We start from the raw sequence: 26,853 nt of genomic DNA, 5'->3' as shown, positions 1-26,853 counted from the left end.
GTCCATTTGCTGGAGTATTCGGAAAAAAAAGAACGTTTTTGGGCGATGGTTTGTCCTAACCATTGCAAGGAAATGATGGTAAATCCTCTTTTCTCAAAAATGACAGCAAAGTGGGCGAAACGATTGTGCAGGCTGCTTGATCCTATTATTTACTTTCAATCAAGTAGGATATTTCATAATATTTTGGCAGTTTCATTTTTGAATGTTTGCAAATGGTGTCCATTACTTTCAACTTGTTCTGGCGAGACTCCAGCAGGACCAGTGTTGTAGCAGAGTCATCACAAGTACATCAGAAGTCCCATCAGAAGTACATAATCACAAATCCTTTCATCAGTCAGATCACAAGCAGCTCAGGATGCACGTTCTCAAAGGACTGCTTTTGTCGCAGTTCATTTGAATAATTGTGACTTGAATCGAGACTGGAGGATTTGTGATTGACTTGTGGGGATTTGTGATGGACTCGACTACAATGAAAACTGTTCTGTCCTGCACCCGATTTCATGAAACTCATCGTAACTTACCATGCATCGCAATGCTGCGGCACGTCATATCCCTACGATGCGTCGCAGCTGCGAAGCATACTGCAATCCATTTTACAAAACATGTCGTAAGTGCGAACTCTCAGTGGACTGAATAACTACTTTGAAATTTTAGCCGCAATATTCCAGGCTAATTCATAATTATTCAGTACATTTTTTATTTAAACTTTACACGCATTGTCTTGGTATTATAGTCTTGTTTATGTATTTTTATGGCATAAAACTGAAAGAAAGGGACGCTTTTTATTTTGCGATGACCACTAGACAAGTCATAACTTGCGACATGTTTAAGCTGTTGTCAGGGAACTTATGACGCATTCAACACATCGCAAGCTTTGTGAAATGGATCATGCGACACATCGCGAGTTCCGACGTAACTCGGGTTGAGTTGCGTCTCAGCGCTTCTTGAGATCGGGTGCAGCTGGTTATGGGATGATCAGTTTTTGTCAAAGTCTGTTTGATGGTTCATGTAACATTGTCCTATTAACCCTAACCTCACCTAAAGCTACAAAATACTACTAAGTATGCAGTACTACAGCATATAGGTGGGCACAGCACTCATAGTATTTCTAGTATTTGGTACCTGCATACATAATTTTTGTAATACTTTGTAGTATGTGGTACTTTGTAGTATGTGGTACTTTACAACAAATGAATTCAGGGGTTTAGGTTTTCATAGTCAAAAAGATAAAAGTGTAACCCTGCAAGAAATTAAATAAACTAAAGCATTGCAGGCTGCAGTTTACCTTTGAATATTTATAGCTTTCTTGCTGAAAGTAAGATGCTCTATAATCGGGCATCCATTGCTCTGTGCCAAGTGTTGTGCCTCTGTGATGAAAGTGATGTACCCGATGTTATTCAAAGGACACTTATGACATCAAATTTTGCAGTTTCAAGACACAATACATATATTAACCTTATTGAATGAACACACCAATATTAAAAAACATTTAGTGCAAAGATGTCATTACTGGCTTAACCAATCAGGGCAAAAATTGAATTGTGCCCAATTGATTGTCCATTGAGGATGATAAAAACAAATCAGGAAGGCTAGCCTATGGCAGTGGGGTACCGGTTTGTTGGGCGTGGATGTCAGAAAGATGATAGTGTAGGAAACACATGTAGTTGATTGCTGGATGGTTGATCCCAAAGCAAACACTCAATATTTCTTTTGACATTCCATATGAAGTAGAACGTTTCCATTCAATATAGAGCTTTCTTCTTTTTATCACTTTCTAATAACTTCTTCATCACTTTGACTGCATTTTGGAGTTAAGTTATATTTTGATAACCACGTTTAAGGCCTCATGTGTCTGTTGCATACTACAGGTTGTACATGAACAGTACATGTATATAGGTCTGAAAATGCTATGGAATAAAATGCTCTAATAGTATTAGGCTTCTATCGGATACTTGCTTAGCTGTCATGGTTGATTTTTCTGTCAGGTTCCAGGATATTCTTTGGAGGAGTTATTCACCTTGTCTCGCAGTGCTGTCACACAACAGCGAGTACTGGCCCTACAGACACTGGCAAGGGTCATCTATAATGTAAGCTTGTGTCGTATTTGTCTGCGCTTTTATGCCACTGCCCCAATTATATGCTTCAGGTGTGTGGGGTTGCTCAGTAAAGCAACTTATAGTGCTTGCACTTTTCCCACTCTACCTGGTTCGTTTTGTTTAATAATAATAATAATACTAATAATAATATATAATTCATATTTGCTTGTCTTACATTCTTTTGCCGATCTCTGCCACATTTATCAATGGTCACCTTGGGTCAGTGCGAGTCAGTATTCAGATAAACCGTTAAAACGGCAATTTAGGCTGATATCCCTGCTTCGGGAAGTACATTAGCTCTAGTTCTCCCTTTCTTGCCGTTGAAGTGGTACTTGGGCAAAAATTAAATTGTGTCCAATTGAAGGTCCATAGGAGTCATTAAAACTAAGTCCTATGGTTCCCGCTCCTTCAAATCAGCTGCAGTTCAGTTATGGAACAACTTACCAGATGTTGTCAAACAGGCCGAAACATCAGAACAATTCAAAACCCGGGTCAAAACATATCTGTTCAATTTGTATAATTGTGGATTTCATGAAAGCGCAATAAGGACTGCACGGTGATATGCGCTATATAAGAATGGTTTTATTATTGTTTATTATTGTGCACGGAGCTCATAAAGACTGAAATTACTGTATGTTGGACCCTTTTTCCCTAGTGCCGACTGAATCAGCTAGGGGGAGAACTCTTGGAGCCCCTGATACCCAAGCTCCTTGAGGCAGGGGTACTGTTCCTCCTGAGATGGTCTCTAGATGACAGTAATGAGGGGGTGATTGCAGCAACCATGGAAGGCCTAGCAGCGCTGCTCATACAACCAGGGGATGAGGTAGGAAGTGATGCTGAAAGAAATCTTGCCAATAAAGAGTCTGTGATAAGATCCATGGTTGTTGCCAGACAATTTTTAAATGGGGGTGGTGGGGGGGGGGGGGGTTGTAACACCAATTCTGTTCTGCTCGTCTTACCTGTATATATGCATTACTACGATGATACCGCCAGGCACTATCTACGGCCAGTTCGTATAATACACTCAACCAAAAAAGAAAGTCCCCCTTCCAATACTTGTTTGTCTGACTCAAAAGCTTCTGAGCACCTCTCGCTCAAATAACGATTAACCAGTACAGAAATTCCTTAGCAATCCAGCCATACCCTCTATTTTGCCCAAAACAGTGATAATGTGTACGAATTTATGCAATTTATTGTAAATGATACCGAAAACAGTTGCACTTTTGTATACGTGCAAGTTGTGGTTCACACTCACCTTGCACGCATTCAAAAATGCAACTTTATTGTTGGTACCATTAGTCATAAATTGCATAATTTTGTACACATTATCACTTTTTTTTGGCCAAACAAAGAGCATGGCTGGATTGCTAAAGAATTTCTGTACTGGTCAGTCGTAGTTTGAGCAAGATGTGCCCAGTAGTTTTTGAGTTAGACAAAAAAGTATTGAGGGGGGACTTTCTTTTTTTGTTGAGTGTACATGTGTGCAAATGACTTGGAACCAGCAAGTGTGACATACATTTGCTTTTTCATCACCAAAAAAAGGGTTATGCACAGTGCATGTATACCATGTGCCTATACGTGATGCACTTTTAACCCAAACTCCCTTGCATGATTTACTAGGAACCATACCCATCCTGGTGATTTCCAACACCATATGGGAAACTGCACACACATATTGCTTGCCAACCCAATGTAAAAGACTGTCAGTTTAGGGGTACTGTACCTACATTGTGTCCTGACAGATTCCATCAAATCATGCCGTTGGGGTTGATGGGTTGAGTTCTGTTAGGGTTAATATACGCGCAGTTGAAAATGACCATGCAGATCGATTACTCATTTGGATTTTGAAAAGTTGGCAGCTATGCATATACTCTGCATCGACCAATTGGCCTGACCCCCTAGCAAGGTGTGTGCCCACAAAATTAGCAGTGTGGCCTCCTCGTGGGCCTTCTTTAATCCAGTGTTGTACTCGTACTCAGTACTTGTACTCGGTACTCGAGTACTTTTTAGAGTCCTCGTACTCTTACTCGAATGGCAAAGTACTCGTACTCAAAATGACGGTACTCATACTCAGATTGCAAAGTACTTGTACTCGACATGTCGAACTTGTACCTGATCACCAGAAAAAAAATGGTATAACTTGACTTACCACGGCCTTAATTTATCCATACTTTCAGTTTGAAATGGTAGATTGGCTTGCGGAGAAATCAAACTTTCCTGACTTTCCTCTGCACGCATCCGGACAAACACAATTAACAGCTAGCCGTGAGTGGGTCTGTATATCGGTGTGGCCAGGCCTGGGCCAGTTACACACAATGATCCATTTGCCGTATGTGGGCACAATGGCCAATAATGTACAAGAAACGCCCAGGTGTTCCTTAAAATGGACATTTGATTAACTTGGGTAATTTGAGCAAGGTCGTTTTCTGAATCCCAGTTTTGGCTCCGAGACAAAGCATAGGCCGGGGTTTGGAAAACCAAAAAACTTGGCCCACTTTAATTGTGATGGAATAATTGCTTTACAAAGTTCAAATTATTTGCAGCCCGACATTTATATTCAAATGACAGCTCAAAATTCATAAGAAAGGGAATCAAATGAATGTGTTGAAGAGCATGCACAGTACATTTTTAAGTCATATATTGCAGTTAAGTATAAAGGATGCAGTATGTAGGGTAAAAGACTGTTTCTGTTTTTGTAGAGCACACTGGACAGGGTGTTTGGTTGGCACCGGGGTATGGAGACCACACCCATGCATCCCGTCTCCGTCCTGAATGACGCCGAAGATGTGACTGAAGAAGGGGAGGAGATACAGGAGAAGGACAAGACGGATCCTCAGATCGCCAAGCAGGATGCTATCAAGGTAACTGTGGCCGAAAAAGAACACATTCCACTTGCATATAATAGAGCCTCGGTCCAAAATTTTGGCAACCATTATCAAATGAGGGGAATACTCGTCATAGCAATTTTTGGCAAGGTATACACCTCCAGAGTTGGAAAATATGTGATAGCAATTGCAGCGGTGGCAGCTTTTTGGGTGTTATCACCCTTTTTTTCAAAATGTTCATCAAAATGCTTGTTACCACTCTAGGGGCGGTATACCTCGCGCATGCGCACTATAATCATTTATGCCCTGATTCGATACTGACCAAACCCCCAAGCATATGGCCTATAAGGAGAACTTTGAAAAAAAGGCTTTCTGTTATGTACAAAAGTGGCTGTGGGGGACATGTTTTATTTGCTAAATGTTAATTCCATGATTCTTTGCCATCTATATGTTGGAACCAGATACAGTGGAATCTCGATACGTCAAACCTCAAACCTCTGCTCTACCTTTGAGTTAAGCAGAGTTTTGAGTTATCCAATGCATTTTCTATTCAACAACAATAAGTTTTTACTTTGAGTTGGAAGGGTTTTTGAGTTAACAGGTTTTTTATTATTATTATTATTATTATATTATTATTTATTCAGCCAAGATTTGCAACAAACATATGCAGAGAATATGACAATGTTACTCTAGAGGAGACAAGAGTACAAGTATAAGGAAGTCCTGAAACAATACAAACAAGTGTAAACAAAAGCAAGGAGGTATGAATAAAGGCAGCAATGATAACAAGGCAAGGTTGTTTCAAAATAAGACAAAACAAGAACAGAACAAAACCCAAATTAAGATGGCCAGGATTTTGACTTATCGAGATTTCACTGTAGTAGCAAACAGTAATGCAACACCTAAACTGCTCTATAAAAATATGATCACATGTAATCAAAATCTGATTTGATAGTCTTCATCCACCTCCAACAAAGACAACAGTTTTCCCTCAATTACATCAGATCGGTATGATCTGATAGTTATCATGGCTTATACACTACCGCTCGGGTTGAAGTTAGTGGATACACCATGTGAGGCAACTAACTCTAGAAGAGAAGGTAAAAAGGTTTAAAGTTGATCTTTTGGGTGGAATCTCTGACCATCATCTCCCAAATGGAGCTTCAATTAACATCTTGCACTTGATGATCATTATTTTCAGGGACTGTTACGCATGAAGGTTCTACCGAGGCTTCGCTACATACTGGAGGTAGTCCGGCCTCCTGCTCCCGTAGTCCTGAATGCTTTGGCCATCCTTGTCAGAGTCTGTCGCCACTCCCAAGAAGCTGCACACGAGGTCATGAAGTGTCCCCGACTCATGCCAACCATCCTGGACCAGTTTTTACCAACTGCGGCTTGGAAACATCAGGGTAATTTGATAAAAATAATAATAATAATAATAACCGTATTTATATAGCACCTTTTCCAAAGGATACAAACGATGTGGAACAATGCAACCAAAGACAGGTAATGAAGTATATGAACATATGAGACCCATTATGTAGCACCTTTTTGCTAGGTGCTGCGGCGCATATTGCTGCCACTGCCAGAAACACCAGGGCAAACCCCTTCTCTTAGCGACAAGTGTATACTGGGATCTTAAACATGCATTACACAACACACGGGACCTACGGCTTTTAGTCCCATCTGAAGGACGAAGCAATAATGGTAAAGTGCCTTGCTCAAGAGCACAAGCACCATGTTCCGACGGTCAGGATTCGAACCCATGTACCACGGCACACGAGTCGAACACCGTAACCATTGGACCACAGCACCCCATTTCCAGTTCATACTCCTCCACGATAATGAATGTGAATACGAACTTGTGACTTCACGGCAAGATTTTGCGCTACGAATTCAAATTGGCAAAAGTTGAACACATTTCAAATCTGGCATATTTCGCAAAGAATGTTCCGTGACGTCAACTTTGCTTCGCATTTACATTTGCATGAAGTATGAACCGGTCTTGAGTTGTTTTTGCAACCCATCCAGCTGGAAGACACAATTAGTATTTTGGGATTTGGTCTCATGATTTGGTCTCAAGATTTGGTCTCATTGTTGCTCATTTGGTGTAACTCCAAAAACCTCGCATATGGAAGAATTTTATATTTACCAATATGCTTTATTTGACATTTTTGGCCAGATGTGGCAATCAAAAGTTGATGTGGCAACTTGGCTGGAAAAAGTTAAGGTAGGTCGGGTTACTGTAAACACAAATTTTGGGCCTACTTTAGCCTACATGCACCAGCTGACGTGTATTGACCTCTGCGTTTTGCTGTTGGGATTGATTTGTTATTGGCTTTGTTATTAGCCAAATTTATAGAACGACCCATGTCTGAAAAGCAGTTCCGAGATCTTGGATTGGCATTCAAGATGCGGTAAGTTTTTGTGAAAGACATTACTGTTTAAAAGTTTGAGAGATTGACCAATTGAACATTTGAACATTTCATTTCAGAGGGTATTGTGAGTGATGTCTATGGCTATCCGGTGGTACTGGCAATGAAGCTAATCAAAGTGCTTTGTGTGGCTGGAAGGAACATTGCTGCATCTCTTGTAAGTTCAGTATGAATTCAGTGCACAAGTACCCACACAACAATGAGCAAGTAAAGTAAACGAGAGAGATTAAGGACACTCGAGAAATGTTGTGCAAACCCGACCCGAAACCGAAACTGACCCAAACCGAAACCGACTTCGGGTCGGGTCGGGTCGGTCGATCTTTTCTGTCGGGTCGGGTTGGTTTCAGTTTTGCATTTACATTTTCGGGTCGGGTCGGGTCGGGTCGGGTCAGTTTAGCCATCTTTTGAAGAAAAAAAAACGAAATAAACCGAAAAAAACCCCGAAACAGTTGAGAAATTCAGGTGATGCAATATTATTGACAGTCGCTGTGACCGAAGCCCATTGTGGTGTGGCCAACGCGCGCACTATCAATTTCCCACGGTATTAATTTCTCCAGTCGGATCGGGACTGACAGTGAAACAGATAGATTGTAACAGTTTTCATGATACCGCGTGGTGATACCATGCGTTTGTTCATTTAGCGGAGTTACTCTCGATCAACCCACTGAGTATGACAGAGAGAGATGATGGTTTTGCAAAAAAATGCATGCCACGTGGGTAAGGGCAGGCACGAAAAAAGTGATCACTTTGTCCAAGCCAGATATTCGTTTTTTGTTGGTTCGGGTTGGTTCAGGTCGGTTTTACCTTATTTTTTGTCGGGTCGGGTCGGGTCGGGTCGCTTTGAGGGAGTTAAGATCAGTTTCGGTTCGGATTCGGTTTATATCTGTAATGTTTCGGGTCGGTTTGGCCTGGTCAACCTGAACCGATGCACATCATAACACTGGAGCACCATTGATGCTAGGAGCGGCAATTTCTTGTCAACATGGGAGAGGGTGTGGGGGCTGAATGTCATCTGACTCTAGGGGACCACTCACATTTCTCAAATATTTGATTCCAAAAAATAGATGCGGTTCATGATTGAATATCAAATATTTGGTATATTCGGCACAGCCCTATAGACCTTATTCACGGGAAGCCATTCGATCGTGTTCCCTGACTCTATTCTATCATTTGCAAATGGGATAGTGCCAGACTATTTTAAGATACGAGTGCGTTCCAAGCCTCACTTTTTTTTTTTTTTTAATGTGGCTTAACCCTAACTCCCTAGGCCTTTTTGCTAGGATGTAGCCTCAATCCTTCAAAATCCTCCAATTGGCCTCATGGAAAAATAGCATATAGCCTCAATCCTGCAAATTTCTCCATTATTTCTTGAATATGGTCCGTGGAGGGGTGACCACTGCCTGAATCCTGCAAAATCCTGCAGCAGTGACTGTCAATATGTTGAGGCTTCGTCAGTGACATCCTAGAGCAGTACGGAGGATTTCAAGCATAATCCAGGCCTATATTTATGCATGGCTGAGCAAAAACAACACAAGGTCTGGCCCAAGACCTTGACAAAGTGCATCTAACAAAATCAGTAACGCACTTTTGCCATGTAACCTCAATCCTCCAAATTCCTCCACTTTGGCAAAGAGGATTTTGTAGGATTCAGGGCGGATAGGGTTAAAACAGAAGGGTATGTTTAATCACAAAGTTTAAACTATTCATCAGAGCAGACTGGTGTTAATTTGTAATGAAGTTTTATTTCATTGCATTCGTTGCTACTGGCAAGTTCCACAAATGAAGTGTTGACCTCGCTTTCAGTTCAATATGGCCGACTTGTGAATAATGTCTATTGTAAGTTGAGGTATTAAGAATGTGCCATCCAATTCCTGCACATTGGTGGATATGGAGGATTCAGAAAAATGTTCAACAAAAGTGATTGTGTATTTTTTCATGCAGCTTTCCAGTGGCAGGCTGATGGCGTCCATTGTGCGATACATTACCGTTGACCCACCAGACATGCAGCTGAACATTGCAGAAGCATACGAGCTGAGCACTGCCAGCCTGCATGTGTGGAGGGTGTGTGTGGACTACGGACTGGCTTGTGATGAGTACAGGTTCGTTGCAAGGGTCCTAAGACAATAGGGACAATTAGAAATGGTACACATATGGGATAAGTTTGCGACTCGGAAAAAGTTGCTTGTTAATGCATATTTTTTCGTGGTCGTTTCATCTGGCACAGGATGGGCAATTTGCATTTCATATCAAACAGTTAAGATACAAATAGGAACTGGAAATTTTTTAACTGCTATGTATGTTTGTTGTTTAATACTTGTATTTTTTCATTTTCATTACTTTCGAATTATTATTGGTGGGATATTTAACTTATTCTTGTCGCAAATTTCTTTTTTAATGTGCTTTTACAACTCACATGTAAATTTTCTGTTTTATATTGAAATGGATAGTAAAGAATTGAATTGAATTGAATTGAATTGAATATGTGTGGGTTTGATAAAATAACGCCAAATGGTGATATCACCAGCTAGTTTTTTTTCTGAGCCGCATATGTATCCCATACCTGCACCATTTGTAAAGGTCCCTGCTAACTTTTCTAACAACTTATGATTGGCTTGTGATGGACTTGTGATGGATTTGGGATGGACTTGGCATGGACTTGGGATGGACTTGGGATGGACTTGGGATGGATTTGAGATGGACTTGGCATGGACTTGGCATGGACTTGGCATGGACTTGGGATGGACTTGGGATGGATTTGAGATGGACTTGGGATGGATTTGAGATGGACTTGGCATGGACTTGGCATGGACTTGGGATGGACTTGGGATGGTCTTGTGATGGACTTGCGATGGACTTGTGATGGACTTGCGATGGACTTGCGATGGACTTGCGATGGACTTGCGATGGATTTGTGATGGGCTAGTGATGGACTTGCGATGGACTTGCGATGGACTTGCGATGGACTTGCGATGGACTTGCGATGGACTTGGGATGGACTTGGGATGGACTTGGGATGGACTTGGGATGGACTTGGGATGGTCTTGTGATGGACTTTTGATGGACTTGTGATGGACTTGTGATGGACTTGTGATGGACTTGCGATGGACTTGCGATGGACTTGCGATGGACTTGCGATGGACTTGGGATAGACTTGCGATGGACTTGGGATGGACTTGGGATGGTCTTGTGATGGACTTGCGATGGACTTGCGATGGACTTGCGATGGACTTGCGATGGACTTGCGATTGACTGATTTGTGATGACTTACATGTAGTGATAAATATTAAGTACCATTTGTAATGACCTGCTTACAACTGTGGATATAATATGAACATTTTCAATAGTGCCTGCTTATCATGATAGATCATTTCATCACCAAGATGTCAAAGATGAAGACTATTTTCCAGTAGTTGAAATAAAGTCAATTATGTATTTATGTTTGCTACAGAGAGCTATATCCACTGTTGATGCAGCAACTCATGCTGTTCCGGAGATTGTCTGTCCTCCCCCAGCTTTCTTCCGATGAAGAGTCCGATGCTGCTGTGCATAGGTTGCAGATGAACCGAGCTGCAGCATTCATCGGTTTACTAGAGGGAGTGGTGAATGTTGCTGGAACAGCCGCTGAACTGCAAGCCAATTTTTCAATGAGGTATTTGCCTGTAGAATAAACAAACCTGTAACTATTATGAAGGACCTCACCTACCCTGCACCTAGCCTCTGTCTTTAGGTTTGATAGACTGCTACACCTCATACAGCCGCTGCTGCATGTATAAGTCACCTCACACTTTACATTATTCTGATGGTATTGACAAGACATAAAGGACCTTTGATATATACAAGAGTCCATATACTTGTAACCCCATCAGCTGAGCACCAAACCTCGCATTGTAAAGGCAGTGATTAAAATGCCTCATCTTGCTAGCATGTTCCACTTCATGCTCAAGTCACCTCAAGTTTTACCTTATTTCCACAGTAATGACAAAAAGACACAGCCAACCTTATCTATATACATGTACATGCAGTCCACATACATTTGTAAACTCGAACAGCCAAGCACCAGGCTAGGCCTAGCCTCACATTGTCATGAAGATAATTAAAATGCATCACCTCGCATATCACTTACCAGTGTATGCTCACATTGGCTCACGCTGTACATTATTTCCAGAGTTTTAATTTCCATTATTAGCAAAGCACCAGGTTCTGCCTAGCCTTACATTGTCATGAAGTTTCTTAACGTACCTCACCTCACAGCACTCCTACTACTAAAAATACTCAAGTCACCTCACACTGTTCATTATTCCCCATAGTAATGACAAGACAAGAGACACCTTGTCTGTAGGAATGCAGACTGTATGCTTGTAAACCTCATCAACTTAACACTTAGCCTCACATTGTCATGAGGTTGATTGAAATGCTCACCTCTCGCAGCACCTTCAATTGCATGCTCAAGTCACCTCAACTGTAGTTGGTCTGACGGTAGTGACAAGATGGAGGTGACCTCATCTGTATTCACAGAAGAGGTGTATGTGAAAACCTCAAATTAGCACCCAGCCTCATATTGTTGCGAGGTAGCTTAAAATACTTCACCTCACAACACTCCTCCATTACATGTTCATTGGTCAAGTCACCTGACATCATACATTATTCCCATAGTAATGACAACAAGCAGATCGATATAGGCACCGAGTCCATATATACTTGAAAACGTCATCAGCTTAACACCCAGCCTCACATTGTTGTGAGGTTGCTTAAATTAAAATACCTCACTTCACAATATTCCTACCACTGCATTCTCAAGTCACCTGACACTATACATTACAATGTATTCCCAGTAATGACAAGACGCAGGCAACCGCATCTGGACCTCAAGCAGCACCCCCAAGCATCAACTGGAGCCACGTCAGCGGCCTCGAGGCGCCTCTTGAATTTTGTTGTATGAGGTGGCTGGGTGAGATGACAGACACTACCCGGAGCCTGGACGCCGAGGTCATGGACATGGTCTCCTGTCTGCTCAACCTCCTAGCATCCTTCTATGCCAGATACACACAGCAGGTAAGTAAATGGATATTGATTAAGAAGGGAAGGGTTGAATTAAGTCAATCACATGTCAAATCGTACATCAGACACAAGTAACAGGGGATGAGCAATGACAAAAGAATGCCTTTGTTATACAGTTCATTTGAAAAGTGCAGTCTCCAGATGATGGGCAGAGCATACTGTCGGAGCATACTGTCCAAAACGTTGAGTTTCCACCATTTCCTTTCTGGAACTACACATCGTCGCGTCAGTGCAACAAGGTCATAACTCCATTCTGCAGCAAAGTCATATCTCGACATCCATTGACTTTGTGTGTACATCCGGGTCATTTTTAGTGAGATACGACCTCTTGGCATGCTGAAACTCGCATTTCAAGTCAGGCCCATTTTAGGAGATATGACCTTGTTGCAGGGACACGACGACATGCTCGCAAAGAAGATTTCTCATCACAAGGTGCAATCACCTACTTGCTCTTAATTCTTACCATGCAAACCTTCAAATCTTATTTGAAAAGCTTGTAGCTTGACTTGAGTCTTGATTGCTTACGATGGACTTACCGGTATGGTGACTTGTGAAAACTTGATTACAACTCCTATCAAAGTTAGATTCATTGCCAAGTATCAACACTTTTGACCTTTCCCCAATAAATTTCAACTTGTTTTCTTTTGTTTACCCATTCAAAACTGTTCATGTTCGATTTTGGAAATTGTACTGACAAGTATTTCCTCTTTAGTTTTGGCAACTACTTAGGGTCATTGTTAAAAGTTCCTTTTTTTTTCTAGATGACGCTCACTTTCTGTGGTTATTAATCATCATTGTTATAGTGTATCGTGGATGCTGTAATTTCATTGGTCTAGAAAGATTACATTCAATAAGTTTATTAAATCTGTGATATCATTTACTCGACTTGAATTATTGACTGCTGTGATGAGGGAAATTTACATGCTATGATGTGGTTTTTACACCCTCAAGTATTCGTGGACCATCACATGTTCCTCATTAGCCATACAGGCTTTTGGGTTTGCCACCTCTACTAGCCTCTATTCTTTATTATGCCTTTAACCCTCCTATGCAAACATACATTCTGTACAAACTTGTCTTTTTAGTCAAAATCAATCAAGTGATTGTTTTTAACAGTTAGGAGCTCCCAGCCTACATGTAAATAAAGCAGGATTGACTGGCAGTTTATGTAACTTCATACAGCTATGCTTTGACTGCAGGTTATAAATAAGTCAGCTGTGCCTACCACTTGCCTGCTTTTGCCTGTTGACTGAATTTGACTAGTCACAGTGCTTGCTTGAAATATGATCTGACTGTGGGTGACTAGCCTGTAAAAAAGACATGGCAGGGAAAAGGATTGATTTTTTGACTGTCTGTGACTGTTCAGACAGCAGTAGGGTTAATATATTTTGTATTATTAAATGTCATTTTGCCATGAAGAGGCAATACATGTTTCGAATATTCATATTGTAAGTGTAAAAACCCCATGTCCCATCACAGATGTGTACAAAATTGTGAACTGTGTCTTGCCTATTTACTCCATGACAGGCGTGTTACCGGCCAATTGAGTGTTTGCACAACATTGAGAAGTTGGTTGACTGTACACTAGTGCCCTTCATGACGTCGGCGACCTTCTTCAATGTCATGGTCAACCTCAAGTAAGTGTATGCAAAAGCCATAAGTGAATTCATTCTATATGAATTATCTTTTAAGCATACTTGAATCCTGATTGGTCAACAACAGTGTGATATCCCATATATCACCCTGCGTATCGCACAATTATATGATACATGCACTATTCTTACTGCAGGCACATGCAATAGGATAACCGCTGAAAAAAATTGTGTACAGGGTGTGCATTGCATCTTGACTGTGCGTCAGTTTTTCTTGAAGATAAATTTATTATCCCTCTTGTGCCCATAGAACAAGGGAAATGTAGTGCGTCTGTTTAATATGCCACTCATAAAACAGTGTGTACAGGGTGGATAAAACAAACACGAAACTGAGATATTATTGCTAATTGGAACAGAAGTAGGGCACATGTGAATCAATCAATTCCCACCTGCCTTGATTGGCAACCATAGCCTTTCACTCTGTGACAATTGACACAAAAAGAGATTTCACCATGAAAAGTGGCGTACGTCTCTAAATAGACCCTTTCATAAAATTGATCACTGCTCAGTCAATTGTTAATGTAATGACATGACCAGGGTGTCATTTTAAAGAGAGATTCAACCCTAACAGAAGATATATCCTTTGATTCACCCTGTATTGTGTCAATGGCAACATAACTAGTGTTTTAAAACAAATTCTTAAATACCTAAGGAAGTTTACCAATTGTTATTTTTATTTATTTATTTTATTTATTTATTTTATTTCTTTCTGGTAATGAAACCAAGGGTCCCTCAAAAGTGCCTTAGGCACTGTAGCCCAGAAGCCTGAAGAAACCTGTAGAGAGAAGACAATGAGAAGAAATTACAGTTTTAGAGGTGGGAGGAAAAGCCCAGAGGAATATTCTGAGGAAAACCCACGGAATCAGGTAGGGACTGAAAACCCAATCCACATATTGGCCCGGGCGGGATTCGAACCCGGGTCACAGCGGTGGAAGGCGAGGAAAGTACTGCTACGCCAACCTGGTCAAGAGCCTGTCACTTGAGTGTTTTTAAACCACCGTTTAAATGCTGGTCAGCAGCGTTCCAAACCAGTCCGCGCCACATGCGCGCAGTACACGCCGCGCGCACAGTACACGCCGCGCGCACCTACGGTACTACAACCGGATGCTTGAGGACCACTGATATGATGTCCATACATAATAAGGAGAACGAAATGTTGAGCAAACCACATGCGGTTGACACGCACCATAGACATGGCCTGAACATTGAGTAAAATTGTTTTACAAAACATCGTCAAAATTTTGTCAATTTTTGGACTTTAATTTAATTTTTTTACCAAAAAAGGTATTTATGGCTGGGAAGAGTAGTGTGGTAGAGCAGCTTTAACCAGTTTGCGTCGGCATTATTTTGACATTGACCGGACCCAAGCACGGGATTGTTTTTAACGAACCTCGATGCCAGATGGGTTCAGGCCATCATCTGCAGGTAGCACACCCTGATATTTCCGGCCTCGCTCACTGCGAGCGGGTCGCAGACACATTTCCGGCCTCGCTCGTTGCGTGTTTATCCGTCATCTGTTCCAAATACCGCAAAACTTTTGCTTGTATACACGTCATCCAATGTGAACTGGTTAAAAACGTGAACGTCTGGTTTAAAAATGCGGAAGGCTAGGGCCATTATCGGCAACCAAGCCCCCAACCAGTGATAAAAGTAGACACCACAGTATTATTCCCTTATTGCAAATTTTATAATTTTATTTAGACTTCAGTCCACACTGCGGTTCAAAGAAGAGGAGATGTCCCTATCTGCACCGTCATTGCCGGAGTTTGGTTGCGACCCCCATAACCAAGATAGGAACTACCCGTCCGTGAGGAAAGACTCGTCGTGTGGTCTAGCCATCGGACTTCTTAGATTGGTCCACACGCTACTGAAGATTCACAAGGGTGTTGCTAAGAAGGTAATTTTAAGATGGCCTAGACCAGAATCTGTTTAGGTTCAGAATTGGCATTAGTGCTGAAGCTTTCGGCAATTAATTATGATAATGTAAGTGACAGAAGGAGTGTTCCATTCCACAAGGTGAAGCCGCTGACACCCTGTTTTGAAACCACCTTCAATGTTACTTTTCTTCCAGTGACTGATCACTGGAAATGAAGAGTTTTATAATGAAATCGTGTTTCGTGATCAAAAGGTTGTTCATGGTATTTCACTGGTTTTTTTCTCAAAAACTGTTATATTCACCAAGCTGAAAGTTTAACAGGTTAGGTTTTGAACATTCTTTTTTTTCTATTTTGAACGGTGTTATTATCAAAAACGAACAAAATGCATGAAAAGGAAATGATACTATATGCCTTTAACTATTCAATTTCATTGTATCTCTGCAGTTTTGTCCAATTGTTGAGAACACCTACGTGACGGCATATCTGAAGAGGATCTGTAAGAACACTCAGAAGCCCTCCACCCACCTCGCATGCAGTTTTGCCAGATTTGAGCATCAGGCTTTGTACTACCTCCTGAGACTCTATCATAGTGTGGTAAGGACAAATTAAGTTGATTTGGTGCTGGAGGTGAGGTAGTGAGGTATAAGAATCAAATCTGAAATCAAAACTGAAGTGTTGCACAGCTGGAACAATGTACAAAAGGTGACATTGTTCAGGTGCATGTATGGTGCATACAGTGGCGTAGCCAGGAATTTTTCAGTGAGGGGGGGCTGGGGGGACTGGAACATTTCATGGGGGGGCGTCATGCAGGGGCGTCAATCGCTTCTCAAAAGTGGGGGGGGGGGGGCGGTGGGGGCGGTCATACCTTGATCAGAACTGATGTGAGCTCGAAGCCCTTACGGCGTGGGGTTCGGGGCCCGCTTAAGGGCCCCGGAAAAAATTGATTCTAGATGTTCTGTGGTGTGATCTGAAGCAATTTCTTACCACTTTCCTCCATGCTTTAACTAATATTTTCTTAGCAAAAGATAATTATTTGAACATCGTTTTCGAGGTTGGAGTCATTGAATCAGCTATCGGTATTCTAAGCTATAGGCGTGGGGTTCGGGACCCGCTTAAGGGCCCCCCAAAAAAATGGATTCTCGATGCTCTGTGGTGTGATCTGAGGCAATTTTTTACCACTTTAACCCATAATTATCTTAGCACAAAAGATAATAATTTAAACATAATTTTCGAGGTTTTCTCAGCTAAAGGCATAAGAAAATGTTTTGAACATTGTTTTCGAGGTTGAATCAGCTACCAAAATGTTGGATTCTAAATGCTCTGTGGTGCTAACTGAGGCAATTTCTGACCACTTTAACCAATATTTTCTAAGCAAAAGATACATTGTAGTACATACATGTAATACGGCCCTGTAAATGAGACACGAGTTCAAAAATCTGGAGGGGGGGGAACATTTGATATTGTGTCCCCCACCCTTCAATAAGTGTGGGGGGGGGGGGACATGTCCCCTGTCCCCCCCAGGATTGACGCCCATGGCGTCATGTAGATCAATGATAATTTTTTTTAGAAACTCAAAATTTCAGTGGGGGGGGGGGGGGGGCGACTGGGGGGGGGCGACAAGGTTTCATTGGGGGGCGGTCGCCCCCCACGCCCCCCGGTGGCTACGCCACTGCAGTCCAATCCAGAATTTTCGTGGCACGCACTATTAACTCCCAATAACAAAAAAAGACTTGAAATGCACATTTATTTTAAGCCATGGTTGCAATAATAAAGACAAAATGGACCACGAACGAGCAAGGAACACGGACCAAGGAGTTCGTTCTTAATTATTCCTCCATGAACACACACACACATGCATGACGCTGGGAACACAAATCAGAATGCTTGCAAGACCATGGAATGACTTGACCCACAGGAAGTGTTACATAACACATTCTTGGGTGTCCCTCACTGTGTTATTAATGGGCTTGGTAGACTTCAGAACACAGCCCGAGGAAAAGTAAGCACAGTGGACACATGGGCCTGAATCGTGCTCATGTAACGTGCACTGTAACGTGCTCAATTATCTGCCGAATCCACCCGGAGAAGCTAGCATGCCGGAGAAGTGAGACCGTGACACCGGACCTGGTTGTGGTTTGACAATCGGAACCGTTTGACCTTGAAGGCTGTTCCTGCACGTCAATGATAGTGATAGTGTGATACGCAAAATTGCGGGCAGCTATTGCATTGCATTACTGTCTGTACTAGTGCACCTCTAACACACGTTGACGGGAATATCATTATCATACGAAGTGCGCTATAGCTATCATTATGACAATGATTATAATTATGCATTTTAAAATTATTTTAATTTCATTTATATATGTACACCTGTAATTATTTAATTAAATTTGGAAAACTGGTCATCAGTTTCGAAGCGCAGTTACGTAAATTTGACATTACACGGATCAGACGTTAACGTACATGTACGTGTGCAGATCAAGCCGCACAATACGAACGTCGGATTATGGGTGCGTTGCATTACTTTCTGTACTAGTGCACCTCTAACACACGTTGACGGGAATATCATTATCATACGAAGTGCGCTATAGCTATCATTATGACAATGATTATAATTATGCATTTTAAAATTATTTTAATTTCATTTATATATGTACACCTGTAATTATTTAATTAAATTTGGAAAACTGGTCATCAGTTTCGAAGCGCAGTTACGTAAATTTGACATTACACGGATCAGACGTTAACGTACATGTACGTGTGCAGATCAAGCCGCACAATACGAACGTCGGATTATGGGTGCGTTCGATTAGCTTATAGTCAGTGGGACGTACGAGGTCCTTTTTTTGCTCGCCACGCGGTCTGGTCCGCCGAATTGTATACAACTTTACAGACATGTAGATTATGATGTACGCTATCGAAAAAACTTTGGTCCGAAAATTCTACATGAGAATAAAAACATGAGAAACATCGCCCTCTTGACATAGTCCGAAACCTTTTTCGCACACAATGGCCGTACGAGTTCGGGCGCCCTTTTTCTTGACGCGAGTATTCGTATTGTTCTCCGCCGGTGCTCGACCGGCGACGGGAGCACGACCCACGAACACTGCACTCGGAACAATCTCACACCACCTATCCGTCAGGGTTTGCAAGAATGATATATCCATTTCAAGAACCAGACCCGCCCGAACTCGGCCATGAGTGCTTGCCAGATGATACTTCTTTCATATTATATTCTAGATTTTTGTTATTTCTCTCGGGACGCCAAAATGTCTTCGTTACAGTTTTGTCTAACATGACATGATCAAGTTGTTAATTTAAGATCGAATGTTTTATATAGGTTTTCCCGGTTATTTTAACACTTGTATCACACGAATTGCCTATTTCGACACTTTAATTTCGTCTCCAAACATCGCCAAGCTCAATACTCATTTTGAATTTCAAAAAGCCAGCACTAGATTTCATTTAAGGTTTAGTATAATTCAAATTTGTAACATACCGATTCGTCCCAAATTGGTGAAATTCGTCTCCTGTAGCCATCGGAAAATAGAAAAAGCAAAGTCCTTTTTTGTTCATTCGTTCTAAAGATGTTATCATTACATTTCGTTTCTGGTGACTTCTGGTTACAATTAGAAATTGTGCCCATAATTTGGACTTATTTGAAAAATCATGTGATTAATACAATTTTAATTTCCTTATAGGCCAACGGTCCCATCAATAAAAGTAGTTAGCAGTAAGTTTTGAAGTCTTTTCTGTGTCATTCACAATTATCATTAGAATAGACCTTTCACAATGTGCTCTTTACTTATGGAAATTAAGCATTAAGATCAAAAACCTTCGTTATTTTGCTATTTGATGAATTAAACCACAGAAGTTAGGTCTATCAAAGAGTACTGTTACGAAGGTGTTTTATTTTGATGCTCAATTTCCATGTCATAAGTAAAGAGCATATTGGGAAAGATCTATTACTGATTCTAATGTTAATTGTGAAACACAGAAAAGCAGATTCAAAACTTACAGGTAATAATATATAATAAATTTATACATATAAGGAAATTATAAGTTTATTGATGCGAACAATTTTCCAAATAATTCTTCAAATAAGAGTCGGCACATTTTCTAATCGTAACTTTAAGTCACCAGAAACGAAATGTAATGACAACAACATTAAAACGAATGATCAAAAAACGAATTTGCTTTTTCTATTCAACGCCGATGGCTACAGGAGACGAATTTCACAAATTTAGGACGAACTTAGGTATGTTAAAAATTTGAATCATACTGAACCTTAAATGAAATCTAGTGCTGGCTTTTTAAAATTCAAATTGAGAATTTTAGCTTTGCGATGTTCGGGGACGAAATTAAAGTATCGACATAGGGAATTCGTGTGATACAAGTTTTTAAATAAACAGGAAAACCTATATCAAACAAAATTAATTTAAAAAAAAAGGTTTGAGAAAATATTTCAAATGTACTGTACATACATTCCAATTACTATATGTAAATAAAATTTTTAAAACCGGAAAACCTCAACAAATAAAGAAGTCAACGTATATAAATGACGGCGGCAATGTGACGAGTGAATCAACCAGGTCCAGGATCATGTTGTTCAACTATAAGTGGACTCTTCTGCACAACTTGTGTCGTGGAGAGACATTCCTAATTTATTTTTTACATGTTCCTTTCGTCTTTCAATGTTTAATGTTAGTAGTCTTTTCATCAAAAATTACATCTGACAGACCTTCAGACCTTGGTGAAGACGATTCAAATGTTAACTTACTGCGTCTTTAACAGCACTAATGAAGCTACAAGTTATTGCTTTTGGCAAAATCTCTGTACTGAAAATTCCGGCACAGCATTAAGACATGGTATCACTACTGACTGATTATTTCGTCTATACCATTTTGTTTATCAACCACGTGTTGGAACTTTTAAATTTCTTTACCTTGGCAAAGTAAGCTTATCGAGGGACCAGTTAATTATTAATCGGTCGACTGGTCGCATCTTGAGACACTTCAATAGTGTCTACTTCAATAGTGTCTACTAACCACATGTTGGAACTTTTAAATTTCTTGACCTTCGCAGCGTGTCCGCGGATACTGGCGGCGTGCATCACCACAGTCGAGTAATTGGCCTTCTTTGCCAAGAGTTCGTAAAACTTTGGCCCCCAGGGGAAAATGTTGGTGTCGAGCGGTTGAACGTTGACATGAACGGGTTCATCATTGTGAAGAAGATAGTTCATCACGCTTTGATCTGCAACCAGTTTTTTTGCTTTCTCGTTGTCTTTCATGGCTTTAATCCAAGCTTTCACGAATAAAACCGACACGTTTGTTGGTTTGAAATAAGCAAAGCCAGCGCAATAATGTGCTTTGTCAGTTCGAGTCGGATAAGGAGATCTCGGATCGATCATAGACATGTCGAAGTCTCCTTTGAAGTGCGGAAATGGATCTCGGAACCAAAACGTGTCGGCGTCGGTGAAAAGAACTTCCAAGCCTTTCTCCAGTAAAGACAGAACGTACGCCTGACGCTTATTGAAGAGTGCGTAGTACGAGCGGCGTTTAGTGCGTAGTATCTCCTTGCTAGTGGATTCTCCTGAGTTAGTCAACACCACATGCACTGCTGGGTCACCCTCGGCTCTCTCGCTCAGATGCCGGTAACATTTCTGGTCTTCTGCAATGACGGTAGTATTCACACAGACTTTCGTTCGTTTGATACTTTCCAGCATGTTGAGAGTCATATCCATGAAGCCAAGGTTGGTTGTAGTCAACATGACGACACCAGACCTATTCTTGACGTCAGCTAAGCTGCAGTTGGACAGAGGTCCACGTGTTTCGTTCACGCGCCCAGGCATCCATCCCGTTGCTTCTTCGCCGTGCAATTTACTCGGGTCGTTTTGTTGGCACTTGCAACCGCGAGGTTTGGGAATAACATCGGAATTTTGGGAGGAATCTACAAGATTAAAATGGAAAAGAAGTATCATAATGTGGATATAGAAGGAATGGGGCCCTAATCAGGTTCGACTGGTGGATGGGGTAACGATCTTCTCCACGGATATCTATGCAATTTGTCCAGAGCCCGTTTTTCAAACTTGTAAACAAACATTTACACGAAGTTGATGACATCTGCAAAGAAATCAACGTCTTCTGTTTATGAAAGACAGTTACAGTGGAATGAACAATTGCTGTTTTCGTTAAAACATTATTTTAATAACGTACTTCGCGGTCCTGCACGCAATGCAGGAGGCAGGAAGAAATCTATAGAGAGCAAGACCATACTGTATACGGGGACGTCTCTATAGTCCGAAGTACCATTGGTCCGAAGTCCCATTGTTCCGAAGTCCCATTGCTTTATACGTTCCATTGCTATAAACGTCCCATTGGTCCGAAGTCCCATTAGTCCGAAGTCCCATTGGTCCGACGCCCCATTAGTCCGAATGCCCATTGGTCCGACGCCCCATAGGATTATGGTAAGGGTTATAGGTTAGGGTTAGGGTGAGAGTCAGTCAACCTGAACCAGTGAAACTACACAGTATTATGTTTCATCGGACCAATGGGACATTGGACCAATGGGACTTCGGACCAATGGGACTTCGGACTATCGAGACTCAACCACTGTATACTTACTTATAATGAATGCGATGATGGCAGCTGACTGCATGAAGAACAAAATCTTATAGATGTGGTCTACCGCGGCCATTTTCAATTCGCCTGCAGTGAGATTCACAACAACAAAAGTGACTGAAATTCCCAAAATATCTGGAGTCTAGCTGTCAATAAATATTTGGTTTATATTTGTTCTAGTAACTAATCAGTGATTGCTGAAGAGAGATCTCATTTTGCTTAGAAATTCAAAATGAGATTTTACTGTGCAGAGACATTTTAAGAAGCCAGAGTAGCTTCGAGCAAGAAGTTCTGGCGTTTACTACAGTTCTTGTCTCAAACACCTAGTTATCATTTAGACGGCAACATTGGCCGTCATTTTCTTCCTGCCAGCAGCGCAATGGTCGTGCGTTAAAAGAAGATGTGAATATCCGCGTAAATCAGAGTTAATAGATAAGCCGAAGGTGGTTAATATACAACGCTGTCACTATCGGCAGCATTCAACAGACAAACAAACACGACCGTTTATCAAGTCTATTAAGGAGATGAAATGACCAAAGGGCTTCACCAGTCATGACCTCGCAGGGTTAATAATGGTATATGCATCTGATCATATCAAATCACTGATATCACTGCATGGTCGCGCTCAGGAAAACCCATAAGTGTGGGTTTATAAATCTGTCGGTGGAATTTCGATACAAGTTGTAAAATAAAGATTTAGAAAGTCCATAGGAAAAACGTGTGGACTCGGACCTAAGCGACATTTTACTTCTCAAAAGCCTTGTCTGACCTGATCATTTTTTACGATGCAAGGGTTTTCCGCTGTGTTTTTTCCCCCCAAGCATTCACATTGGTCAGCGATCAGCCTGTTCCGTTTAAGCAATCCTAATCCGAAAGATCCCAATAATTATGATTTCAGTCATTGGTTCATTCACACGTTATTTCTTATATCTTATAGGCCTACTTTGTTTAGAATGTAGGCCTACGATTATTAAGTATTCAGGCTAACGTGGTCCCTCGCATGACGTCTTGCCTGGTACAAAATACAATAAAGCATAAAATTTATGACATAAATTACAGTAATGTGTCGCGAATCGTCATCAAGAAACCACGTGCATATATCATAGTCGATACCTGACATTTTAAAATATCAACCGTTTACATCATTATGCTTACCAACGTGATTACGTCCGGTGTCGATTACCATGCATGCAATGCTGAATCCTCTGTGTGTACCACACGGCTTGCACGCACAGGGTCTACGTGGTGTCTGTTTCAACGTGACAACAGGTGACGTTACACGATAGGAGATGAACCAAACAACATGTCCATTTTCTCGATGATAGCTAGCTTGCGAAAACATAATTGCACATGAAATTTAATTTATAAGCATGTGAACTAAATAAACAGTACAAAGTGCAAGATCAAGTACCATGTGTCAGTGTATACTAATGCAAATAAATGCTAAGTGTTTGCAAATAATACATTTTTAAACAAGTATACTGGGCTTCGGGGTGCAGACCTCCAAATCGACTCCCATAGACCTCAGTGCAGTAGCGTAGCCACCGGGGGGCCGTGGGGGGGGGGGGGGGGGGCGACCGCCCCCCCATGAAACCTTGTCGCTCCCCCAGTCGCCCCCCCACTGAGATTTTGAGTTTCTAAAAAAACTCTTAAACGGGCCCCGAACCCCACGCCTGTAGCTCAGAATTCTGGTAGCTGATTCAATGACTCCAACCTCGAAAACAATGTTCAAAAAATTTTCTTATGCCTTTAGCTGAGGAAACCTCGAAAAATTATGTTTAAATTATTATCTTTTGTGCTAAGATAATTATTGGTTAAAGTGGTAAGAAATTGCCTCAGATCACACCACAGAGCATCGAAAATCCTATTATGTACTACAATGTATCTTTTGCTTAGAAAATATTGGTTAAAGTGGTCAGAAATTGCCTCAGATAGCACCACAGAGCATTTAGAATCCAAAATTTTTCGGGGCCCTTAAGCGGGCCCCAAACCCCACACCGGCTCAGAATACCAATAGCTGATTCAATGTCTCCAACCTCGAAAACGATGTTCAAATAATTATATTTTGCCAAGAAAATATTAGTGAAAGCATGGAGGAAAGTCGTAAGAAATTGCTTCAAATCACACCACAGAACATCTAGAATCCAATTTTTTTCGGGGCCCTTAAGCGGGCCCCGAACCCCACGCCGTAAGGGCTTCGCGCTTGCATCAGTTATGATCAAGGTATGTCCCCCCCCCCCACTTTTGAGAAGCGATTGACGCCCCTGCTTGACGCCCCCCATGAAATGTTCCAGCCCCCCAAGCGCCCCCCCCCCACTGAAAAATTCCTGGCTACGCCACTGCCTCAGTGATAATTATTACGCCTTCTTCCGAAAATTATTAAAATTACCCACAACTCAACGTTCAATTATCCGAAAAGGGAACATTTCATCCAAAGACGATCACCCTGAAAAGACGGACTAAACCTGGCCAATTACAGACTTGATTTCAAGACTACGAGGGCCGCAGCAGCAAGTCCGAACTTAATACTGATTAACGAGAAGGCAATTAGTGAATTTCAAAAAAGTTTGAATTTGATGAACAAACGGATGTCCTGCCAATATTTAAGACCTACCACATTGGAACAAATATAAGGTTGCATGTGAATGGAAAGAAGAAGTGTATTCAGGAGGTAAAGGACAGTCGTTTGCTGGGTGCGTTATAGTTACTGAAATAGCAGCTGTACCGGCTGGGCATGAGGCCATTGTGAGGGGCATAAAACCGCATAATTGCCAACGGGTGCGATATTGAGGGCCTGGGGGACCCTGTGTTTGTTTGACCCATTCAGGGTGGAGGACAATTAGGCCAGAGGGGCAGTGGCGTAGCCAGGAATTTTTCAGTGGGGGGGCGCTGGGGGGGCTGGAACATTTCATGGGGGGGCGTCATGCAGGGGCGTCAATCGCTTTTCAAAAGTGGGGGGGGGGGGGCGGACATACCTTGATCTGAACTGATGCGAGCGCGAAGCCCTTACGGCGTGGGGTTCGGGGCCCGCTTAAGGGCCCCTAAAAAAATTGATTCTAGATGTTCTGTGGTGTGATCTGAAGCAATTTCTTACCACTTTCCTCCATGCTTTAACTAATATTTTCTTAGCAAAAGATAATTATTTGAACATCGTTTTCGAGGTTGGAGTCATTGAATCAGCTATCGGTATTCTAAGCTATAGGCGTGGGGTTCGGGGCCCGCTTAAGGGCCCCGAAAAAAATTGGATTCTCGCTGCTCTGTGGTGTGATCTGAGGCAATTTCTTACCACTTTAACCAATAATTATCTTAGCACAAAAGATAATAATTTAAACATAATTTTCGAGGTTTTCTCAGCTAAAGGCATAAGAAAAATTTTTGAACATTGTTTTCGAGGTTGGAGTCATTAAATCAGCTACCAGAATTCTGAGCTTTAGGCGTGGGGTTCGGGGCCCGCTTAAGGGCCCCGAAAAATTTTGGATTCTAAATGCTCTGTGGTGCTATCTGAGGCAATTTCTGACCACCTTAACCAATATTTTCTAAGCAAAAGATACATTGTAGTACATAATAGGGCCTTGTAAATGAGACACGAGTTCAAAAATCTGGGGGGGGGGGAACATTTTATATTGTGTCCCCCCCCATTCAAAAAGTGGGGGGGGGGGGGACATGTCCCCTGTCCCCCCCAGGATTGACGCCCATGGCGTCATGTAGATCAATGATAATTTTACTCAAAATCTCAGTGGGGAGGGGGGGGGGGGGCGACTGGGGGGGCGACAAGGTTTCATGGGGGGGGCGGTCGACCCCCCCCCCCACGCCCCCCCGTGGCTACGCGACTGGGTGCATATGAGTGACATTTGTGACCTGTTCTGTCAAAAGAAGACGCTTCTTGGCAGAGGTTGAAATTGAGATAGGGCCAAAAAACCCTGTGGGGGTGATTTTTTAAATTTTCAAATTTTTGCATATTTGTAATCCTGAACATGTCTTAATTATACTATAAAAGTTCGAAACCCTAAAATAAACTCTAAATATAGTATTTTTGATGATTTGTTAAGGTATATCAGTGAAAGAAATTACTATTTTGTGACGTTCGTGGCCCGTCATTTTCTCCATTTTCTACCTTTCGGCACAATGAACTTCAAAATAGCATAACTCTGCCCAGGAATAACCGGTTTCAAAAATTAAAGCACCTAAAGAACATATTTTAACAACATGCAAAAATCTCATTTTTGACCTTATGCCCAGAAAAGTCTGATTTAAAATGCTCTCAAGAAATCTAGAAATCTAGATGTCCAT

The 26,853-nt window shown here is 41.6% G+C and overlaps 2 protein-coding genes across 3 annotated transcripts in view; one reads left to right on the top strand and one right to left on the bottom strand.

Moving 5' to 3' along the window:
- Positions 1 to 26,853, top strand: part of LOC119741207 (RNA polymerase II-associated protein 1-like) — a 102,538-nt gene that overhangs the window by 31,243 nt on the left and 44,442 nt on the right. For both annotated transcript variants that reach the window (XM_038216939.1, XM_038216940.1), the window contains exons 10-20: positions 1,986 to 2,087; positions 2,752 to 2,919; positions 4,796 to 4,957; positions 6,123 to 6,330; positions 7,416 to 7,513; positions 9,298 to 9,455; positions 10,805 to 11,005; positions 12,189 to 12,408; positions 13,942 to 14,051; positions 15,768 to 15,963; positions 16,388 to 16,537. In XM_038216939.1, coding sequence (XP_038072867.1) covers positions 1,986 to 2,087; positions 2,752 to 2,919; positions 4,796 to 4,957; positions 6,123 to 6,330; positions 7,416 to 7,513; positions 9,298 to 9,455; positions 10,805 to 11,005; positions 12,189 to 12,408; positions 13,942 to 14,051; positions 15,768 to 15,963; positions 16,388 to 16,537 — 1,773 coding nt within the window. The remainder of the gene's footprint in view (positions 1 to 1,985; positions 2,088 to 2,751; positions 2,920 to 4,795; positions 4,958 to 6,122; positions 6,331 to 7,415; positions 7,514 to 9,297; positions 9,456 to 10,804; positions 11,006 to 12,188; positions 12,409 to 13,941; positions 14,052 to 15,767; positions 15,964 to 16,387; positions 16,538 to 26,853) is intronic.
- Positions 20,651 to 22,347, bottom strand: LOC119741209 (UDP-D-xylose:L-fucose alpha-1,3-D-xylosyltransferase 1-like). Its single transcript, XM_038216941.1, has one exon. The coding sequence runs from the start codon at positions 21,921 to 21,923 to the stop codon at positions 20,919 to 20,921; it is 1,005 nt and encodes a 334-aa protein (XP_038072869.1). The 5' UTR covers positions 21,924 to 22,347; the 3' UTR covers positions 20,651 to 20,918.

The sequence above is a fragment of the Patiria miniata genome, unplaced genomic scaffold (assembly GCF_015706575.1).
Source record: "Patiria miniata isolate m_02_andy unplaced genomic scaffold, ASM1570657v1 HiC_scaffold_5, whole genome shotgun sequence".
In the NCBI taxonomy this organism is placed as follows: domain Eukaryota; kingdom Metazoa; phylum Echinodermata; class Asteroidea; order Valvatida; family Asterinidae; genus Patiria; species Patiria miniata.
The sequence above is the reverse complement of the archived record's forward strand: the minus strand, read 5'-3'. Positions and strand labels throughout refer to the sequence as shown.

Bases quoted from the DNA above. Each gene is read 5' to 3' on its own strand.
- LOC119741209 (XM_038216941.1), bottom strand. From the start codon at position 21,923: ATGATACTTCTTTTCCATTTTAATCTTGTAGATTCCTCCCAAAATTCC.